Genomic DNA, 18,192 nt, shown 5'->3' with positions numbered 1-18,192 from the left:
CTAGCCCGGTCCATAATCCAGCCTTGCCCCCCCCCCACACTAATCTCTGACATGCACAGCAATTGCATACATTGCACCAACAGCGAATAGAGCACCGTGCGCTTTTTAAGAACAATGGAATTGGTAATTAACACATTTTCAGTCCTTTGTCAATCCAATCAATCATTATTTTACATGCCAATATCGCCCTCTATAAAGTAGACAGCAGTGCCGCACGTGACAACAGAATGGGAATGGTACAAGAGGGTTGACCATACTTCACCACGCCGGTCAGTGCAGGGCGCAGAGGAACACTTAGCATATACATCTAGAGTTTATCATTTAAATACCAAACAAAAACCTACTCTGATGAAGGGTCTTTTCCCAAAGCGTTGGCATATTCGATATTGTTTGTTGTGTCACAATGTTAATTATGCATGTGCAGAGTTGTTTTCCAATAGTTTTTGCCAGCACAGTCGCTTACCGCCAACGCATTCCTGATGATGAGCTTAAAGATGTAAATACAGATAGTCCCCGAGTTACGATGGTCCGACTTAGGATATTTCGATCTTACGATGGCCATAGCGATACGACAAAATTGTAAAATATTTTTTAATTTCGCACCGTTCAATTAGGTAGGCTAAGATTTTATCTTGTTGTTTAACATTACATTTTACTGTGCAATACAGTATTGTAATTAATAAATACATATGTAACGGGTTCCGGAGACACTTGTAGAGTTAACTTCTTTATTACAATCCAACACTCCAACAGTCCTGATACTCTGTTACAGCCTAGGTACACAGCCTAGGTACACAGCCTAGATACACTACTCTGGCTACGCTCTGGAACTCGCCCTCACAAGGTCGTAGAGCCGGGAGTTCCAGAGTCCCACCACTAGCCCTCACATCGTCCCAGGGTCCTGAGATGGCTGGTCTTGGGTCTTGAGCTACAACTGGCCTCGATCGTCCAGGGAGCTGTCCTTTTATGCCTCGTCCCCAACGAGGGGTGGGGTTGTGTGCGCCCCCAGACATCCCACAGAGCACACACAGCCCCCCCCCCCCCCCGTTGGTGGCGCCAAGGGGCTTAAGCGTCTGGGTTGCCTGGGAACCTAGCGCCTGGCGCCAAGGGGCTTACGCGTCTGGGTTGCCTGGGAACCCAGAGCCCCCAGCAGCCCCTCCCCTCTTATGTCACTACACATACAGTAAATAGTGTATACAGTACGGTACTCATCTACAAATGTTTTGTGTTTCCTTTGCTTATATGACTGAGAGACACCTGTCACATTTAAGGCTGCCCTTTTAAAAGCCTCAAACGAGATTAGTACGAGTGCACTGTCATTAAAATATACATTAATAAAGCATGTCATTCTATCAGATATGATGTGCTTGTGCTAAAACTAATGTAGCTAGTTGAGATTATCCTTCGGTAACGTATGAGAAATATTAGATATGTGAATGAGAAATGTCTCAGAAATTCCGTACGAAATTATGACACTGCAATTATTAACCTCCAACGCCTTTCTCTTCTTCCACAATAATGTATAACTCCCTAGTTTCGAATGTAGCCCCAGTCTAATCAGTTTCGCTATTAACCGTGTGATGATGACAATAATTTTCGATTTAAAACTTTCGTGACTGCAGGGATTCATCTTCTTGGTTCTTTCGGTAAAGTCACGTAGAAGGGAAGTAATAAAATAATAAAAATAAAACATAATAAAACAATTCTCACGACCTTAAATTTGGAGCTTTCGTGACTGCAGGAATTACTCTTTGGTTCTTTCTGTAAAGTCACGTATAAAGATAAAATAATAAATTAAATAATAGCATACGACGTTTCGATTGCAACACAAGCAATCATCATCAGGTATAAATGAAATAGCAACAAAAATCTAACCAGAAAACTATAGACAGACATATAAGCAGACAGATATCACCAAGATACATAGAGAGAGTAACACAGGCACAGAGAGGGAGATCGTCTCTGTGGCGAGGTCTTAAATAGACAGAGGGGGGCGGGGGTGGAGAGAGGGAGGGGTTAGAGAAAAATGTACATGTCAATGAGTGCGGCGACGCGTGGTCAATTACGCAAGCTTGAACATTAGGAAAGAGGGAGAAAGAACACACTAAATTAAATAACCTAGCAAAATCTCGAAATGTTATGTAATACAACACAGAGAGTCGGTCAACACACAATAAACGCATAGCCTGGTCGATTACGTATTTCAAAGATTGCTAAGTTAGAATTTAAGTGTGAAAATTCCAAAGAGAGACAAAACATAAAACAAGAGGAACGGAGACACACAGACAGAGCAGAACATAAGAACGACAAAAAACGAGTGGAGACAGAAAAAATACACTAAATACACAGGCAGAGAGAGAAAACAAAAAACCCAGAGAGAGAGAAAAAGATAAACTTGAAACTTCTCCGTAGAAGTGGTTCGATCTTAAATTTGGAGCTTTCGTGACTGCAGGAATTACTCTTTGGTTCTTTCGGTAAAGTCACGTATAAAGATAAAATAATAAATTAAATAATAGCATACGACGTTTTGATTGCAACACAAGCAAGAATTTTCACACTTAAATTCTAACTTAGCAATCTTTGAAATACGTAATCGACCAGGCTATGCGTTAATTGTGTGTTGACCGACTCTCTGTGTTGTATTACATAACATTTCGATATTTTGCTAGGTTATTTAATTTAGTGTGTTCTTTCTCCCTCTTTCCTAATGTTCAAGCTTGCGTAATTGACCACGCATCGCCGCACTCATTGACATGTTAATTTTTTCTCTAACCCCTCCCTCTCTCCGCCCTCCCCACTCTGTCTATTTAAGGCCTCGCCACAGAGATGATCTCCCTCTCTGTGCCTGTGTTACTCTCTCTATGTATCTTGGTGATATCTGTCTGCTTATATGTCTGTCTATAGTTTGTTGCTATTTCATTTTTACCTGATCATGATTGCTTGTGTTGCAATCGAAACGTTGTATGCTATTATTTAATTTATTATTTTATCTTTATACGTGATTTTACTGAAAGAACCAAAGGGTAATTCTCACGACGTTTCGGCCACAACGCAAGCAGCCGTCCTCAGGTGAAAACCAGGTCTGTCGAGGTGACAGCGTCTGAATGAAACAGCACACGTGCTTGGAGCATTTATATAAGCTGGGTTGGAAGGGGGGAAAAGGGCGCCTTGACAAAAGAATATGCATATCAAGACGAATTTAGCATATTTATGGTAAATGCAGGTATGTGAATAGTTCTAATTATGCCCGTACATTATGCAGGATTAGCAGCATCAAAGGGAGGGGATATGGGAAATGCAGGTATGTGAATAGTACTACTTATGCCCGTGCATTATGCAGGATTAGCAGCATCAAAGGGAGGGGATAGGGGTAGCATTAATAAAGGGAAGGAGTGTTAATAGTATGTAGCTGCAGTAACTAAAACCACCATGTAAACAACTAAAGTATAAACTACATAGTATCATCAGTATACTAAATATACTCTACAATAAGCTGAGTTACTAACAGTAAGTAATACATTACAATTCTATGTCGTAACACATATAATATTCTTCCATCTACACTTTATTCTCTTACATCACACGAGTCTACACCGTACTATATACTGCCATAGACAAACCCAACATTAAATTACATACTGTACTGTATTGCTATAAACCACCCTTATACATTGTAATATAACACTATGTATTATTCTACCCACCCTAATGTATATCACACTGCTATATATTCACTATACAATTCATCATGGCTTGGCTTCGCGAACGAAGATCTAGGAAGGACATCCACGTCTTCTGCAGGCACGCTGGTGGCTGAAGAGGCCTATGCGGGACAGGCAGGTCCTGCCACAACAGCTGCAAGTGAAGGTCTCATCTGGGATGGGTGCTGAGGGATCATGGTTCTTCCTCCTTCTCCTTTTGTTCTCCATACGGGCCCTGCGGGTATCTTCGAAGAAGGAGGTGGCCTGGTGGACTGTGTGCCGCCAGGAGTTGCGATCAGCTGCTTGTGTTGCCCACTGACGGTGATCGATGCAGCAAGCAGTGAGGGACTTCTTCAGGGAGTCTTTGTATCGCTTTCGTGGTGCCCCTATGTCGCGATGGCCAGAGGACAGTTCCCCATACAGCACAATCTTAGGCAAGCGGTGGTTCTCCATCCTGGCGATGTGCCCTGCCCAACGAAGCTGTGTCTTGAGGACCATGGCCTCGATGCTGATGACCTTCGCTGACTTGAGGACTTCAGTGTTGGCGATGAAGTCACTCCAGTGAATATTGAAGATTGTGCGGAGGCAGCGCTGATGGAAACGCTCGAGGAGACTCAGGTGACGACGGTACGTGACCCATGACTCAGCGCCATACAGGAGAGTGGTCAGCACAACAGCTTTGTAGACGTTGACCTTTGTGGCTCTTTTAAGGTTTCTGTTGTTCCAGACACGTTTGTATAGTCTGCCAAATGCACTGTTTGCCTTGGCCAGCCTGTTGTCGACTTCGTTGTCGATCTTGGCGTCAGACGAGATGACGCACCCCAAGTAGCTGAACTGGTGGACAGCTTTCAGTTCTGTTTGTTCAATGAAGATGCTTGGTGGATGGTGCTCCTCATGGGGTGCGGACTGATGAAGAACTTCAGTCTTCCTCAGGCTGACTTCAAGGCCGAAGATCTGAGCTGTTTTCGCGAAACAGGACGTAATTCGCTGCATAGCTGCCTCTGTATGAGCAAGGAGGGCGGCATCGTCAGCAAAAAGCAGCTCCCTGATCAGTTGCTCCATGGTCTTTGTGTGGGCCTGCAAACGCCTCAGGTTGAACACGCTCCCGTCGAGACGAAAACGGATGTATACGCCATCAGCGTCGTCGAGGTCCTCTGTGACCTGCTGGAGCATCATGCTGAACAAAATGGTGAACAGCGTGGGAGCAAGAACACAGCCCTGTTTCACGCCGTTTGCAATAGGGAAGGGCTGCGAGAGATTGTTGCTATGTCTGACTTGTCCAAGCTGGTCTTCATGAAGCTGGACGATCATGGTGAGGAACTTCGGTGGGCAGCCTAGCTTGTCCAGGATTTTCCAAAGTCCCTGCCTGCTCACGGTGTCAAACGCTTTTGTCAGGTCCACAAAGGTGATGTACAGTGCTTTGTTTTGCTCCCGGCACTTTTCCTGAATCTGCCTCAGGACAAACACCATGTCTGTGGTTCCCCGGTTGGCTCTAAAGCCACACTGGGTCTCTGGGAGGTGATCTTCAGCTATTGCGGGTACCAGTCTATTCAGCAGTACTCTTGCAAGGATTTTGCCGGTGACAGACAGAAGTGTTATGCCACGATAATTGGAACAGTCTGATTTCTCCCCTTTGTTCTTGTACAGGGTGATGATGACTGCATCTTTGAGATCTTGAGGGAGTTTACCCTGCTCCCAGCAGCAGACGAAGAATTCATGGAGTTTGGTGTGCAGTGCTGGGCCTCCGTTCTTCCATACTTCAGGAGGGATGCCATCGACTCCTGCAGCTTTACCACTCTTCAGCTGTTTAATGGCTTCCTCAGTCTCTTGTAATGTTGGTGCCACATCCAGTTCGGTTTTCACTGGTTGTTGTGGGATGCGGTCAATCGCTGGTTCTTGGACTGAGCGGCTAGCATTGAAGAGCGTGTAGAAGTGCTCAGACCAGCGGTTCAGGATTGAGTCCTTTTCAGTGAGCAGTTTGTTCCCGTCTGCACTCCGCAGGGGGCTCAGGATTTGGTACGAGGGGCCATATACCGCTTTTAGGGCTTCGTAGAATCCCCTGTAGTCGCCAGTATCAGCGCAAACCTGAGTTTTTACTGCGAGGTTGGTCCACCACTCGTTCTGAATCTCTCGAAGCTTGCGCTGGATGGTGCTGCATTCCAGGCGGAAGGCTGCTTTTTTGTGCGGGCAGGATGGTCGGGCCAGGTGGGCCTGGTGTGCTGATCTCTTCTTTGACAGCAGCTCCTGGACTTCTAAGTTGTTCTCATCGAACCAATCTCTGTTTTTCTTCGTGGAGAATCCGAAGGTATCTTCAGATGTTTGCAGAACAACAGTTTTGATGCGGTCCCACAGCACTTCAGGAATCGGAGGCGAGTCTCCTAGGCAGCTCGGTTCCTCTAGCCTAGATCGTAGGCTTTTCTGGAAAGCTGCTTTGACCGCGGCAGACTGAAGGCTGCAGACTTTGAGCTTCTTCCTCGGGGCGCCACCGTTTCTTGGTCTGGGTTTAAAGTGAAAGCTGAGTTTGCAGCGGACAAGACGGTGGTCTGTGTGACACTCGGCGCTGGGCATTACCCTGGTGTGAAAGACATCTTTTAGGTCACGCTGGCGCACAAGGATGTAGTCTATGAGATGCCAATGTTTTGACCGAGGGTGCATCCAGGTTGTTTTCAGACTGTCTTTCTGCTGGAAGATGGTGTTGGTAATGGAAAGCTGCTGTTCCGCACAGAGTTCAAGTAACAAGCGTCCATTGTCGTTGCAGCTGCCCACACCGTGCCTTCCAAGTACGCCTTTCCAGGTTTCCGAGTCTCTGCCCACTCTGGCGTTGAAGTCGCCAAGGATGACAATCTTGTCGTCAGCTGGGATATCCTGCAGAAGGCTGCGTAGGTCGGAGTAAAACTTGTCTTTATCAGCGGGATCTGCCTGGAGAGTTGGAGGGTACACACTGAGCAGCGTTGCGTGTTGTTGGTCATGAAGTGGTAGACGCATTGAGATGATGCGGTCAGAGTGACCAGTTGGCAGGCTTGCAAGCTTGGTAGCGATAGAGTCCCTGATCATGAAGCCGACACCTGAACGGCGTCTCTCTGTCGCTGGTTTGCCTGACCAGTAGAGAGTGTAGCCTGCGCCATGCTCCCTCAGACTGCCTTCCTCTGAAAAGCGGATTTCGCTGAGGGCGGCGATGTCAACATCCAGCAGAGCGAGTTCGTGTGCAATTAGAGCAGATCGTCGCTCAGGTCGAGTGCTGTCAGCTGAGTCTAGCATGGTTCTGATGTTCCAGCATGCGAGTTTGAGTCCTTTCCCACCTTTTAAGGCGAGTGGGATGCGCCGTCGATTCTTTGATGTAATTCGACCGCATATGAAGATGCCCGTTGACCGCGGTAAGCCAACTGAGGGAGGAGGAGACGAGCTTTGTTTAGGCCACCTTTTCTAGGCCCCTCTCCGTGTGGAGCAAGCAGTGCTGTCCCTAGAAAAGGCTGCTTGGTCGCTCAGGGTGCTGCCGGGTGATGATGTCGTTTCCAGGTCATCATCAGACGACCACTTGCGCCTGAGCCGCCTGCATGCAGGATTGAGACTGCGGCTGCCAGTGTCATCTTACACCTGCCGAGTTCGCCCCTTTCCCATCGCTACAGGACTTAGTGAGACCGGGGGGGGGGGGTAGACGTGAAGATTTCCTTCTTGCCTGCGCAAAGGAGCTTTCAAGTGGAGTGCAGTGTGCGCAGAACTGACCCCACCCTTTAAACCCGGGGTTCGTCTGCCATGGCCTAGCAAGCTGGGACGGTGACAGCGAGGTCCTCGGGCCGTAGGTTTTACATCAGAGTTTCCTTCTCCTAGGTAGACGGCCTTCCAAGGCTGAAGAGATCCACCTTCCCTGCTATTTCAAACCATAGCTGGTAGGCCACAGCCGCAGTCCACAGTAACGAAGTGGCGCGCCTTAGTCCCGAACACTTGGCCGTTGGGTCCTAACGAGACCCTTCTGCCCTGGCCGGTGACTCCGTCGTGGGAGTTCATTCGCCCAGTGATGCAGTGTTGACATCACCCCCTCACGTCGTTTAGCCCGCCAGCTGAAGCGGTTTACCGGGGTGTGGCACTAGGAGCCAGACGTCAGAGATTTAGGAGATGGATGAGGACCAGTGTTTCCGTCCACTCAAAAATTGAGTGCAGCTACCAGAAAACAAAGGTACTACCTCTACCCAGAGCTCCCTACACCCCATACAATTACGATACTATATATTACTTTGTACATTGTATTAAGTATATAAATGTTATACTATTTGTTATTATACACTGTACCATTGACCGTCGTGTGAAAGATACTAAGAGGAAGCAACGAAATATGTCAATGGGTGAGTAGTGGTGTAAACTTGCAGTTGACAAAGAATCCATTCCCTGCAGAGAATACAATGCCAGTGAGTGGAACGCGGTCTGAAAGTCACCGTAAACGTGAACACAATCAGTTAAGATCCGAAATGGTTTATTACGTCCTTCCAATGATTGCTAAGCCAGAATCCATCTTCTCGGTTGAAATTGTCTCTGTGTTTGTATATGTGGATCGCCTCATGAACGAATCTCTCATGGTAGCCAGATGGCTTGCAGAGAACCTCTGTCTTGCTCCACTGCAAGTTTCCTCTCACTACTCACCCATTGACATATTTCGTTGCTTCCTCTTAGTATCTTTCACACGACGGTCAATGGTACAGTGTATAATAACAAATAGTATAACTTTTATATGCTTAATACAATGTACAAAGTAATATATAGTATCGTAATTGTATAGTCAATATACAGCAGTGTGATATACATTAGGGTGGGTAGAATAATACATAGTGTAATATTACAATGTATAAGGTATAGGGGTGGTTTATAGCAATACAGTATGTAATTTAATGTTGGGTTTGTCTATGGCAGTATATAGTACGGTGTAGACTCGTGTGATGTAAGAGAATAAAGTTTAGATGGAAGCATATTATATAATTTTTACGACGTAGAATTGTAATGTATTACTTACTGTTAATAACTCAGCTTATTGTAGAGTATATTTAGTATACTGATGATACTATGTAGTTTATACTTTAGTTGTTTACGTGGTGGTTTTAGTTACTGCAGCTACATACTATTAACACTCCTTCCCTTTATTAATGTTACCCCTACCCCCTTCCTTTGATGCTGCTAATCCTGCATAATGCACGGGCATAAGTAGTACTAATCACATACCTGCATTTCCCATAAATATGCTAAATGCCTCTTGATATGCATATTATTTTGTCAAGGCCCCCCTTTCTCCCCCTTCCAACCCAGCTTATATATATGCTCCAAGCACGTGTGCTGTTTCATTCAGACGCTGTCGCCTCGACAGACCTGGTTTTTACCTGAGGACGGCTGCTTGCGTTGTGGCCGAAACGTCGTGAGAATTGTTTTATTATGTTTTATTTTTATTATTTTATTACTTCCCTTCTACGTGACTTTACCGAAAGAACCAAGAAGATGACAATAATAACAATACTGTACTGTGATGCCAATTAGGGCAGTGATTCATTATAAGTGTGAATTCCAGGCAAGTGTAATACTGCTGTACAAAGCCATGTGTCTGTAACCTGTATGATTGGATTTGTTTTCTTGTTTTTCGTTTTAAATGTTTTGCCAAAGTGTTGAGTTCACCTTAATACGCTTTCACGCGCTGAAACTGTCGATGCAATTTAACGCCATTGCCTTTCCCGAAGAAGATTATTTACTTCCCGCTCTTTTGTTTCAAAACACAAAACACACAACTCTGGGAGGCCTGAATTAGGACAATTGACCAGGGCATTGTCAATTTATTAGGATCAGTGAATGTAAAAAAGGGTTAGCACCTGAGTACGAGCTGATTCCATCACTCCATCTCCGTGGTGGATGCCTTCTGGGGTGCCTTCACTCCATTTGGGGTGCCACGGTGGCGAGATGTTAACTACCTCGCCAGTTATACACGAGGTCGTGGGCTCAATCCCGACCACCACCAACCGCTTAGTGCACCGTGCCGACCTTTGTAGGTGCTTGCTTTGATATCAAGTAGACCCAGCAGCCCGTTAAGGCCACACGGCTACCTGGGGGTGCCTTTGTCGTCCGCTCTCCCGCAGGCGAGGCCCTTCACCTGGCGCGTGACTTTGGCTACACGTGCGAGACGGAGTTCCCCGGCAAGGCGGTGGGCGAGCACCTGGCGAAGCAGCACGCAGAGCCCAAAGAGCAGCAGACACGACGCAAGATGATACTCGCCACCAAGTAAGATGATACTCACCACCAAGTAAGATGATACTCACCACCAAGTAAGATGATATCACCAAGTGAGATGATACTCACCACCAAGTAAGATGATACTCACCACCAAGTAAGATGATACTCACCACCAAGTAAGATGATACCACCAAGTGAGATGATACCACCAAGTAAGATGATACTCACCACCAAGTGAGATGATACTCACCACCAAGTGAGATGATACCACCAAGTGCGATAATACTCACCACCAAGTAAGATGATACTCACCACCAAGTAAGATGATATGACCACCAAGTAAGATGATACTCACCAAGTAAGATGATACTCACCAAGTAAGATGATACTCACCAAGTAAGATGATACTCACCAAGTAAGATGATACCACCAAGATGATACCACCAAGTGCGATGATACTCACCACCAAGTGAGATGATACCACCAAGTGAGATGATACTCACCAAGTAAAATGATACCACCAAGATGATACTCACCACCAAGTGCGATGATACCACCAAGTGAGATGATACCACCAAGTGAGATGATACTCGCGACCAAGTAAGATGATACCACCAAGTGAGATGATACTCACCACCAAGTGAGATAATACCACCAAGTAAGATGATACCACCAAGTGAGATGATACTCACCACCAAGTGAGATGATACTCACCACCAAGTGAGATGATACTCACAACCAAGTGAGATGATACCACCAAGTAAGATGATACCACCAAGTGAGATGATACCACCAAGTGAGATGATACCACCAAGTGAGATGATACCACCAAGTGAGATGATACCACCAAGTGAGACGATACTCACCACCAAGTAAGATGATACCACCAAGTGAGATGATACCACCACCAAGTGAGATGATACCACCAAGTAAGATGATACTCACCACCAAGTGAGATGATACCACCAAGTGAGATGATACTCACCACCAAGTTAGCGATAAAATATAAGTAAGCGATACAAGATGAAGTATTTATCACAAAATATTGTCATTCGCCAAAGTGATTATCATGCAAGATGATAAGTAAAATAATCATAATCATAAGTAAGATAATCATGATAAGTAAGGTAATCATACAAGATTAATTATGATAAGTGAAATTACTGATGCAATAATGAAAAGTAAGCGATGCAAGATGATAAGTAACAGCAGCCCCAACAACACCGCCCTGGATTGGCGTCAGGGTAGCAGTTTCACATCCTTGTTGTGGGGATTCACTCGGCCCGTGTCATCTTCTCTGCTGTTGATGAAGTGAGCAGCGCTCTGGGAAAGGCGCTTGTCACAGTTGAACCACAATACCTGGCTGATCTCGTTGAGGAACCTAAATCTCTGGCCATCCTCGCAGCAGCGGCTTTTGGCTAGCCATCGAACAAAGACGGTCACCGCATCGTGCGCCTTCAGGCGCGCTTTTGCGGCCATCTGGAACGCTCTTCCTTCCGACAACAACAACCAGTGTTGTATGTATGTAGAACTTATTTTGCACCGATGTAGCCAACTACGCTCATCATCGGAGGTGTGGAGGAAGACCAAACTAAACACAGAAAAAACTGTTCTAAAGAAATTCGTTTTTATCTAGATTTGATGGTGCAAAGCTCCAATGGCTTCCTAATATCGAAGAATGCAGCAATGGCCGTTCTTCGCTTCTCTGAGGAAGGGCAATTGCCCTTGACAGCTGGGGTCTTTCATGTAGTTGTGATCACACAGTCAATGTGTATACCGTCTCGGTGTGATCATGGTGTTGACTAAAGTGTGGCAGCCAGGCATTTGACAGTCCTATCCGCCCCTCAGTAAGGAAATAATTCCCCCGTCCACGTACTACAGATTCTGCACATGCCACGACTGCGAAATAAACAAAGCGATTCCTGAATTTGGCCATCACTCTTTAATTGAATCGCGGAGCAGTGAATAGTCACATGTGTCCAATAAGCAAAGAGCTTAACGCCCTATGCAATACGTTCACTTGACCGTCCCAGGATGGTTCCTGGTATGTATGTACTTATGTTGAACTTCCTTCGCACCGTGCTTGGCCAACCATTTTAATCGGAGGTGTGGGGGAAGGACAACAAACAAAACACAAAAATAAGTTATAAAATAATTTTGTTTATAATCTAGATGATTTAAAAGTGCATAGCTGCAGTGGCTTCCTAATATAGAAAGGAAGAGCGTTCCAGACGGCCATAGAAGCACATTTGAAAGCGTGCACGATGTGGTAACCGTCTTTGTTCGAAGGCCGGCCAGGAGCCACTGCCGTGAGGCTGACTGGAGCTCACGCGATGGTGCATGCTCTCTGATGAGATCAGCAAGGTGGCATGGCCCATTTGTGATTCGTGGCAAGAACTTTGTGTGATGAGTGGGACCTTGTAAGGTCGCACTTGTGAGTGCGCCCAGGTGTTGAGGTACCGTGGTGCTCCATACCCACCCACCCACCCACCATGCTCTCGACAGACAGATCTGCAAGGAGTTCCAGGACTTCCTGAGCCAGGACCGCTCTCCCCTTGGCAGCTCACGGCCAACACCTGTGCTGGACCCAGAGGTTCAGCGTCACCTCACGCACTTCAGGTACATGTGTAGGACTCGTACTCTCGTTGTCTTTCTCGTCTCGTTTATTCACGCGTAGAGTTCACACCTCCTCATCATCGCTCCGTGTCTCTCCGTTCGCTCCGATGCACAACTCGCCATTAACAACACTCCATGTCTCTCCGTTCCTACTGTACGCTGTATTGTCTCTATCCACTACTACCGTACACTGTGTTCTCTCTATCCACTACTACCGTACACTGTGTTCTCTCTATCCACTGCTACCGTACACTGTGTTCTCTCTATCCACTGCTACTGTACACTGTGTTCTCTCTATCTACTGCTAACCGTACACTGTGTTCTCTCTATCCACTCTACCGTACCTATCCCTGCTCACTGCTGCTCCGTCTCTCTCCTGGGCACCAACCACTCCAGCTCCAATCCCAACCAAGACTCCCGTCTCTCCGTTACGCTGTGCCCTATATCCCCGCACCAATCAGTCCCAATCAATTATCTCATCCCCCGCTTTGCTACTCGCCCCCAGGCCCCCAGCCTCACGTGATCATGTTATTGCCGCCAGGCCGGCGTCGGTCATTAACCACTCACCCTCCTGACCAATCACCGGCCTGCGTCCTCAGTCACCCCTAACACCTGTCGTGTCTCTTAACGACCCCCCCCTTAATGCCACGACAACAACCGTGTCCTCAGATGCTCCCACTGTACTCTGCTCGCTTGCCGAGCAACAGAACGCGTGGCGCATGATTTCAAGTCCTACACATGTACACGTACAGTCCTCTTGGCCAGTCAGTTCACTGTCAGTTGGGCTACTATGGTGGTGAGATGCTAACTACACCGCCTGGTATACAGTCATACCTCGGTGTACGACCGCTTTGGAATATGTAGAATTTGGTATACGTCGTGTTTTGACGAGAAAAAAATGTCTTGGGATACGATGTCTTGCTTGGGATATGACGCGCTTGCTAGAACTTGTATGGGTCGGGATGAGTCACCGCGTACCCGCCGCGTAGACCCCGTTCACGACTCCTCCCCTTCCTCACCACCATCCTCGTAGGCTATCAACTCCTCTCAGCAAGGTAAAGTGATGTTACATTTTATTTCAATTTATTTAAATGTATTTATTTTAATTTATGTATGCATTTTAGTAATACGTAGTCTAAATTATTTTATACAACCCTATTAATGTATAATATGCCATATTAAATATAATTTCTTATACTCTGGAACGTATTATTTCCTTTCCTTTTATTTCTTATGGGAAAAATTTGTTTGGTATACGTCATTTTCGGTATAAGTCCTACCTTCTGGAACGAATTAACGACGTATACCGAGGTACCGCTGTATATATTTTGGGCTCGATCCTGACCCTGACGCCCGCTGTATATTTGGAGTTGGCATGTTCTCTCTCCCCGTAGTCATGTAGATTTTTTTCCTCAGGATCCTCCGTTTTTTTCCCTCCATATTTAGAATCAACATGTTTTTAGAGTATATTTGCATGCTATACTTGCCCACGTGATAAGCCACTTCGTTGAGCTATCATTTGTGGCCAGGTCTCTTCTGAAAAAGAGATTTCTAGCTCAATGGGCCTTACACATGTACGTAGAACTTCATTTTCTTTGGTTCTTTCGGTAAAGTCACATAGATGGAAAAATAATAATGAAGTGAATACAAATAATAAAAATGACATTTCGATCGCAACACAAGCGGTCGTCATCAGGTAAGGGCAGCCTCGCAGGAAAAGCCCCTTTTCCTGATGACGACCGCTTGTGTTGCGATCGAAACGTCGTGGTTCTTATTTTATTTGTATTCATTTTATTATTATTTTTCTATCTACGTGACTTTACCACATAGCTCAGCACTCTGGCCAGTACGGGTTGGCGAATTGAAGGAGCGTAGAAGTGAAGTACAATTTTATGGATTTTGCTGCAATGCGCTCTGCTGGACACAACATACACCCCCCCCACCACCAGCAGCCTATAGCAGCTGTGACCACCTATGGCCAGATCCCCTGTAATGTGCCCGATGTCATCCATAACTCTGCAACAAAGTAGGAATGAAACCCCTGACAGTGTTTGGGTGGACAACCAGCATGCATAACAGGTGTTATAGACTCAAGATTACAGATACTTATTTAAGACTATTTATCACACTTTTCAATAGATACTACATGAACACGTGTTTTTTCAGTAGGGTCTTGCCACGTGTTTCACTGTCGGGGGAAGTTTGGTTCAGAATCAATGTTTATTTATCTTGGAGGAATCCGAAGAACTATGAAGCTCTTTTTCACAGACGTCCAGTCGGGGTGGGTTGGCAAGTTACAAGCTATATACAATACGATAGGAGTGCAACATAGAGAAAGGGTAACCAAGTTACTAAAATAAAGACACAAAGCATATTAGTACTTAATTGCATAAGTAGATAAATTCCTGCCGACCCTTCAACACCAAATGCAAGCTTGGGCAAGGCAACAAAACAACAGGCCACACCAAGACAATAAACAGTCCCTCAATAAAGTATCTCACAGAAATTGTTACTATCGATACTCAATGGGTGTGTGTTGCTGCTATGTGTAATCCCAAATCGACTAATTTGCAGGTATTGTTTTTCAGCATTGGGAGACTTGGCCAATACCGGTTACGATGTTTGGTGTTTTCTTTTCTTGTTCTGTATGAAGAGAATACGGCAATCGGGGAACGGTTGGACGGGGAGATGTGTGCACGATCGCCTGTGTGAAGAGTTTGCATTTCGAGTGTTTTTATGAGTGGTGGGGGTTGTGGTGTGTGGGGAGCGGTAGTGTAGCAGTTAGTGGGCTGCGCTACGAACCAGGCGACCCAAGTTCCAGTCCTGCTCACGGCCAAAACCAGTGAAGAATATCTGAACCGGTCCTGGGCCTCCCCTAGGTCGACTGAGCCTCAATTGAGTACCTGTTGCGGTATGTAAAAACATCGCCACTGGGAGACAAAAGCGGCCGGGCGTGGTGCTGGCCACCAAACCCCTTGTGTGCCTTGCCGGCCTTCATAGGTGCTCGCTAACAGCACTTGCCCTGACAGTCTGTTGCAGAATGATGTTTGTCTTTGGTGTCGTGTGATGAGGATGGCGAAGACGTTGCTGGGTGGTTAGAAGTTGTTAACGCTCGTGGCGCGGTGATTTTCAGCCTCATTACCCACGGCTTCGGCACGCCCGCCCTCTGTGCAGCCTTGAGCACGTTCCAGACGGTGCTGGGTGAGATGCTGGCTTACCAAGAGAAGCACCTGCAGAGCAAAGCCGCCAGCCTTGCGTCGACGCCAGCTCCCGCCCTCCCTATCGACAAGGGCTCACTTAGGAAGGCGGGAGACGCCAGCGAAAAGGACAATCGTGGTGGCAAGGCCGACTAGCCGCCTGCCCCACGTACGCACACAGTTACGGGGCGGGGGGGTGTTGAGGGGTGGGCCCTCTCTGTCGCCGATTCATTTAACGAGTGCGCGTCCACGATACAAAAAAAACCCCGTGTTCTGCATCGACCGTCGCTGTTTTGGCATCGTTTTTTTTAACAACGAGCCAAACCGGAGAGGAAAATGCTGATCGGGATGGGTGAAGTCAAAAAATATATATATCTAAAGATCAGCAAGTGTGTTCCTTGCAGACGCTTTTATGTGGAGTAAAAGCTGGATAAAGGGGCGGGGGGAAGGTGCAGCCCTGCAATTGCTTGATCACGTCACTGCTGGCGGAAGGACCTCCCACGAAATGGAACTATAGAGGGTATTTTGTCCTGCTGTTCTACTTTGGCCAGATGTCTTGAAAACGATGGGAGTAAAACCTGCACATTGCACCACCACACGGTGTAACTTACATGTAACCCGCGTGTCGTTTCATTTTTTATCGAACACAAGTGGGACTGGCGCTCCGCCAACGGGGGAGTAACGTGCGAAGCAGCTAGGAATCGGATGCCCAAGACACGCGCGACAATTGCCTTTGGAACCACGAGCAATGCCTTTCCCACCGTTCAGTCGTGGACATTCCATGGTTGAGTGGGAACACAGTGGGGCAGCAACAGAAAATGTCATGGCCACAATGCAAACGCAAACAAAACAAATGGATCACATCGTTTTGTTTACGAAACAAGTTCATTTAGAAGGGTTTTCTTTTCGTTTCATGTTCAGGCAAATTGTTGTCCGTCAACAACTCCGCGTAGATTCAACATCCTCCGTGATTGTGTTTTTCGAGGTCGAGTGATGAAAGGTGTGACGTTACTAACGTTCATAACGTTTTTATAAACCCAAGCGATATACAGTTTATGGAAAATGCCCCATGTAAAACGTCGTTCAATAGCACCATCACGAGCAGAAATACATTCTGCAGTTGCATAATATATGAACTAGCAGCAGTGTTTGTGAAGGGCGATCGGTCCTTTTTTTCCAGTGTGTTTGTCCTTAATTTAATCTTGCAAAATTAATTCAACCGTGGATAAGGCACGTGAATTGATGTCCAGGCTTACGCTGTTTAGAACAAAACATGTGAGTTTGTGTGTGTATGTTTGTTGAACTTCTTTAGCACGGTACGGAGCCAACCATGCTAATTGGAGGTGCGGGCAAAGGACAACAAACAACCTGTTCCGAATATTTGAGTATCACTTATAATGTACAAAGCAAGACAAACATAGTGGCTGTTCATGTATTAAAAATATATGAATATAAAATAAATAGATTAATGGAGCACTCTTTCAAATCCATTGATGGATTAAGGCCTAATTAAACAGTATCGGCCATCAGGGTTATTTGTCGATACCTCACCACGCTGGTCAGTGTGGGTTAGTGGATGGATGGGTGGGCAGGACCGGTGGAGAAAATTTAATTATCTGGATTATTTAGATGAATTGGCTCTGATAAATTTCTGCATGTGATGCCACTTCCATGAGCTATCAGGTGTGACCAGGTCACCTCTGAATCGGAGCTTAATAGCTCTGTGGGCTTTACCTGTTGAATAAAAATATTATATTGTTTTCTTTTGACTGATGTGTATTCGTGGCTGGGAATCGAACTGAGGTTGCTGGGTTGGAAGTGCGGTGTGCCAACCACTGTGCCACCGTTTCCCCAACTGGTCCTGTATATGTGTGCATATATTATTGTATATACTCGCTTTCGAAATATGAACCAATGATGTAACAAAACATAGTGTGGACATATATCCATTACACAGTGTATGTACAGTGAGGGAAAAAAGTATTTGATCCCCTGCTGATTTTGTACGTTTGCCCACTGACAAAGAAATGATCAGTCTATAATTTTAATGGTAGGTTAATTTAAACAGTGAGAGACAGAATAACAACACAAAATCCAGAAAAACGCATGTCAAAAATGTTATAAATAGATTTGCATTTTAATGAGGGAAATAAGTATTTGACCCCTCTCAATCAGAAAGATTTCTGGCTCCCAGGTGTCTTTTATACAGGTAACAAGCTGAGATTAGGAGCACTCCCTTTAAGAGTGTGCTCCTAATCTCAGCTCGTTACCTGTATAAAAGACACCTGTTCACAGAAGAAATAAATCAATAATTTTCCTAACTCTCCACCATGGCCAGGACCAAAGAGCTCTCCAAGGATGTCAGGGACAAGATTGTAGACCTACACAAGGCTGGAATGGGCTACAAGACCATCGCCAAGCAGCTTGGTGAGAAGGTGACAACAGTTGGTGCGATTATTCGCAAATTGAAGAAACAC

The 18,192-nt window shown here is 45.9% G+C and overlaps 1 protein-coding gene across 4 annotated transcripts in view; it reads left to right on the top strand.

Moving 5' to 3' along the window:
• The window catches only part of TFAP2D (transcription factor AP-2 delta), a 74,650-nt gene extending 56,769 nt beyond the window's left edge, over window positions 1-17,881 (top strand). For 2 of the 4 annotated variants that reach the window (XM_061562660.1, XM_061562659.1), the window contains exons 7-9: window positions 9,809-9,950; window positions 12,408-12,521; window positions 15,652-17,881. In XM_061562660.1, coding sequence (XP_061418644.1) covers window positions 9,809-9,950; window positions 12,408-12,521; window positions 15,652-15,871 — 476 coding nt within the window. In that variant the 3' untranslated portion in view covers window positions 15,872-17,881. The remainder of the gene's footprint in view (window positions 1-9,808; window positions 9,951-12,407; window positions 12,522-15,651) is intronic. The other 2 variants (XM_061562662.1, XM_061562661.1) reach the window with 2 other exon arrangements.
• Window positions 17,882-18,192: the final 311 nt, after the last annotated feature.

This window comes from Lethenteron reissneri, chromosome 29 (genome assembly GCF_015708825.2).
Source record: "Lethenteron reissneri isolate LAM-NWPU_2019-01 chromosome 29, ASM1570882v1, whole genome shotgun sequence".
Lineage (NCBI taxonomy): Eukaryota > Metazoa > Chordata > Hyperoartia > Petromyzontiformes > Petromyzontidae > Lethenteron > Lethenteron reissneri.
Note: the sequence above shows the minus strand (reverse complement) of the source record. Positions and strands in the feature narration are given on the sequence as shown.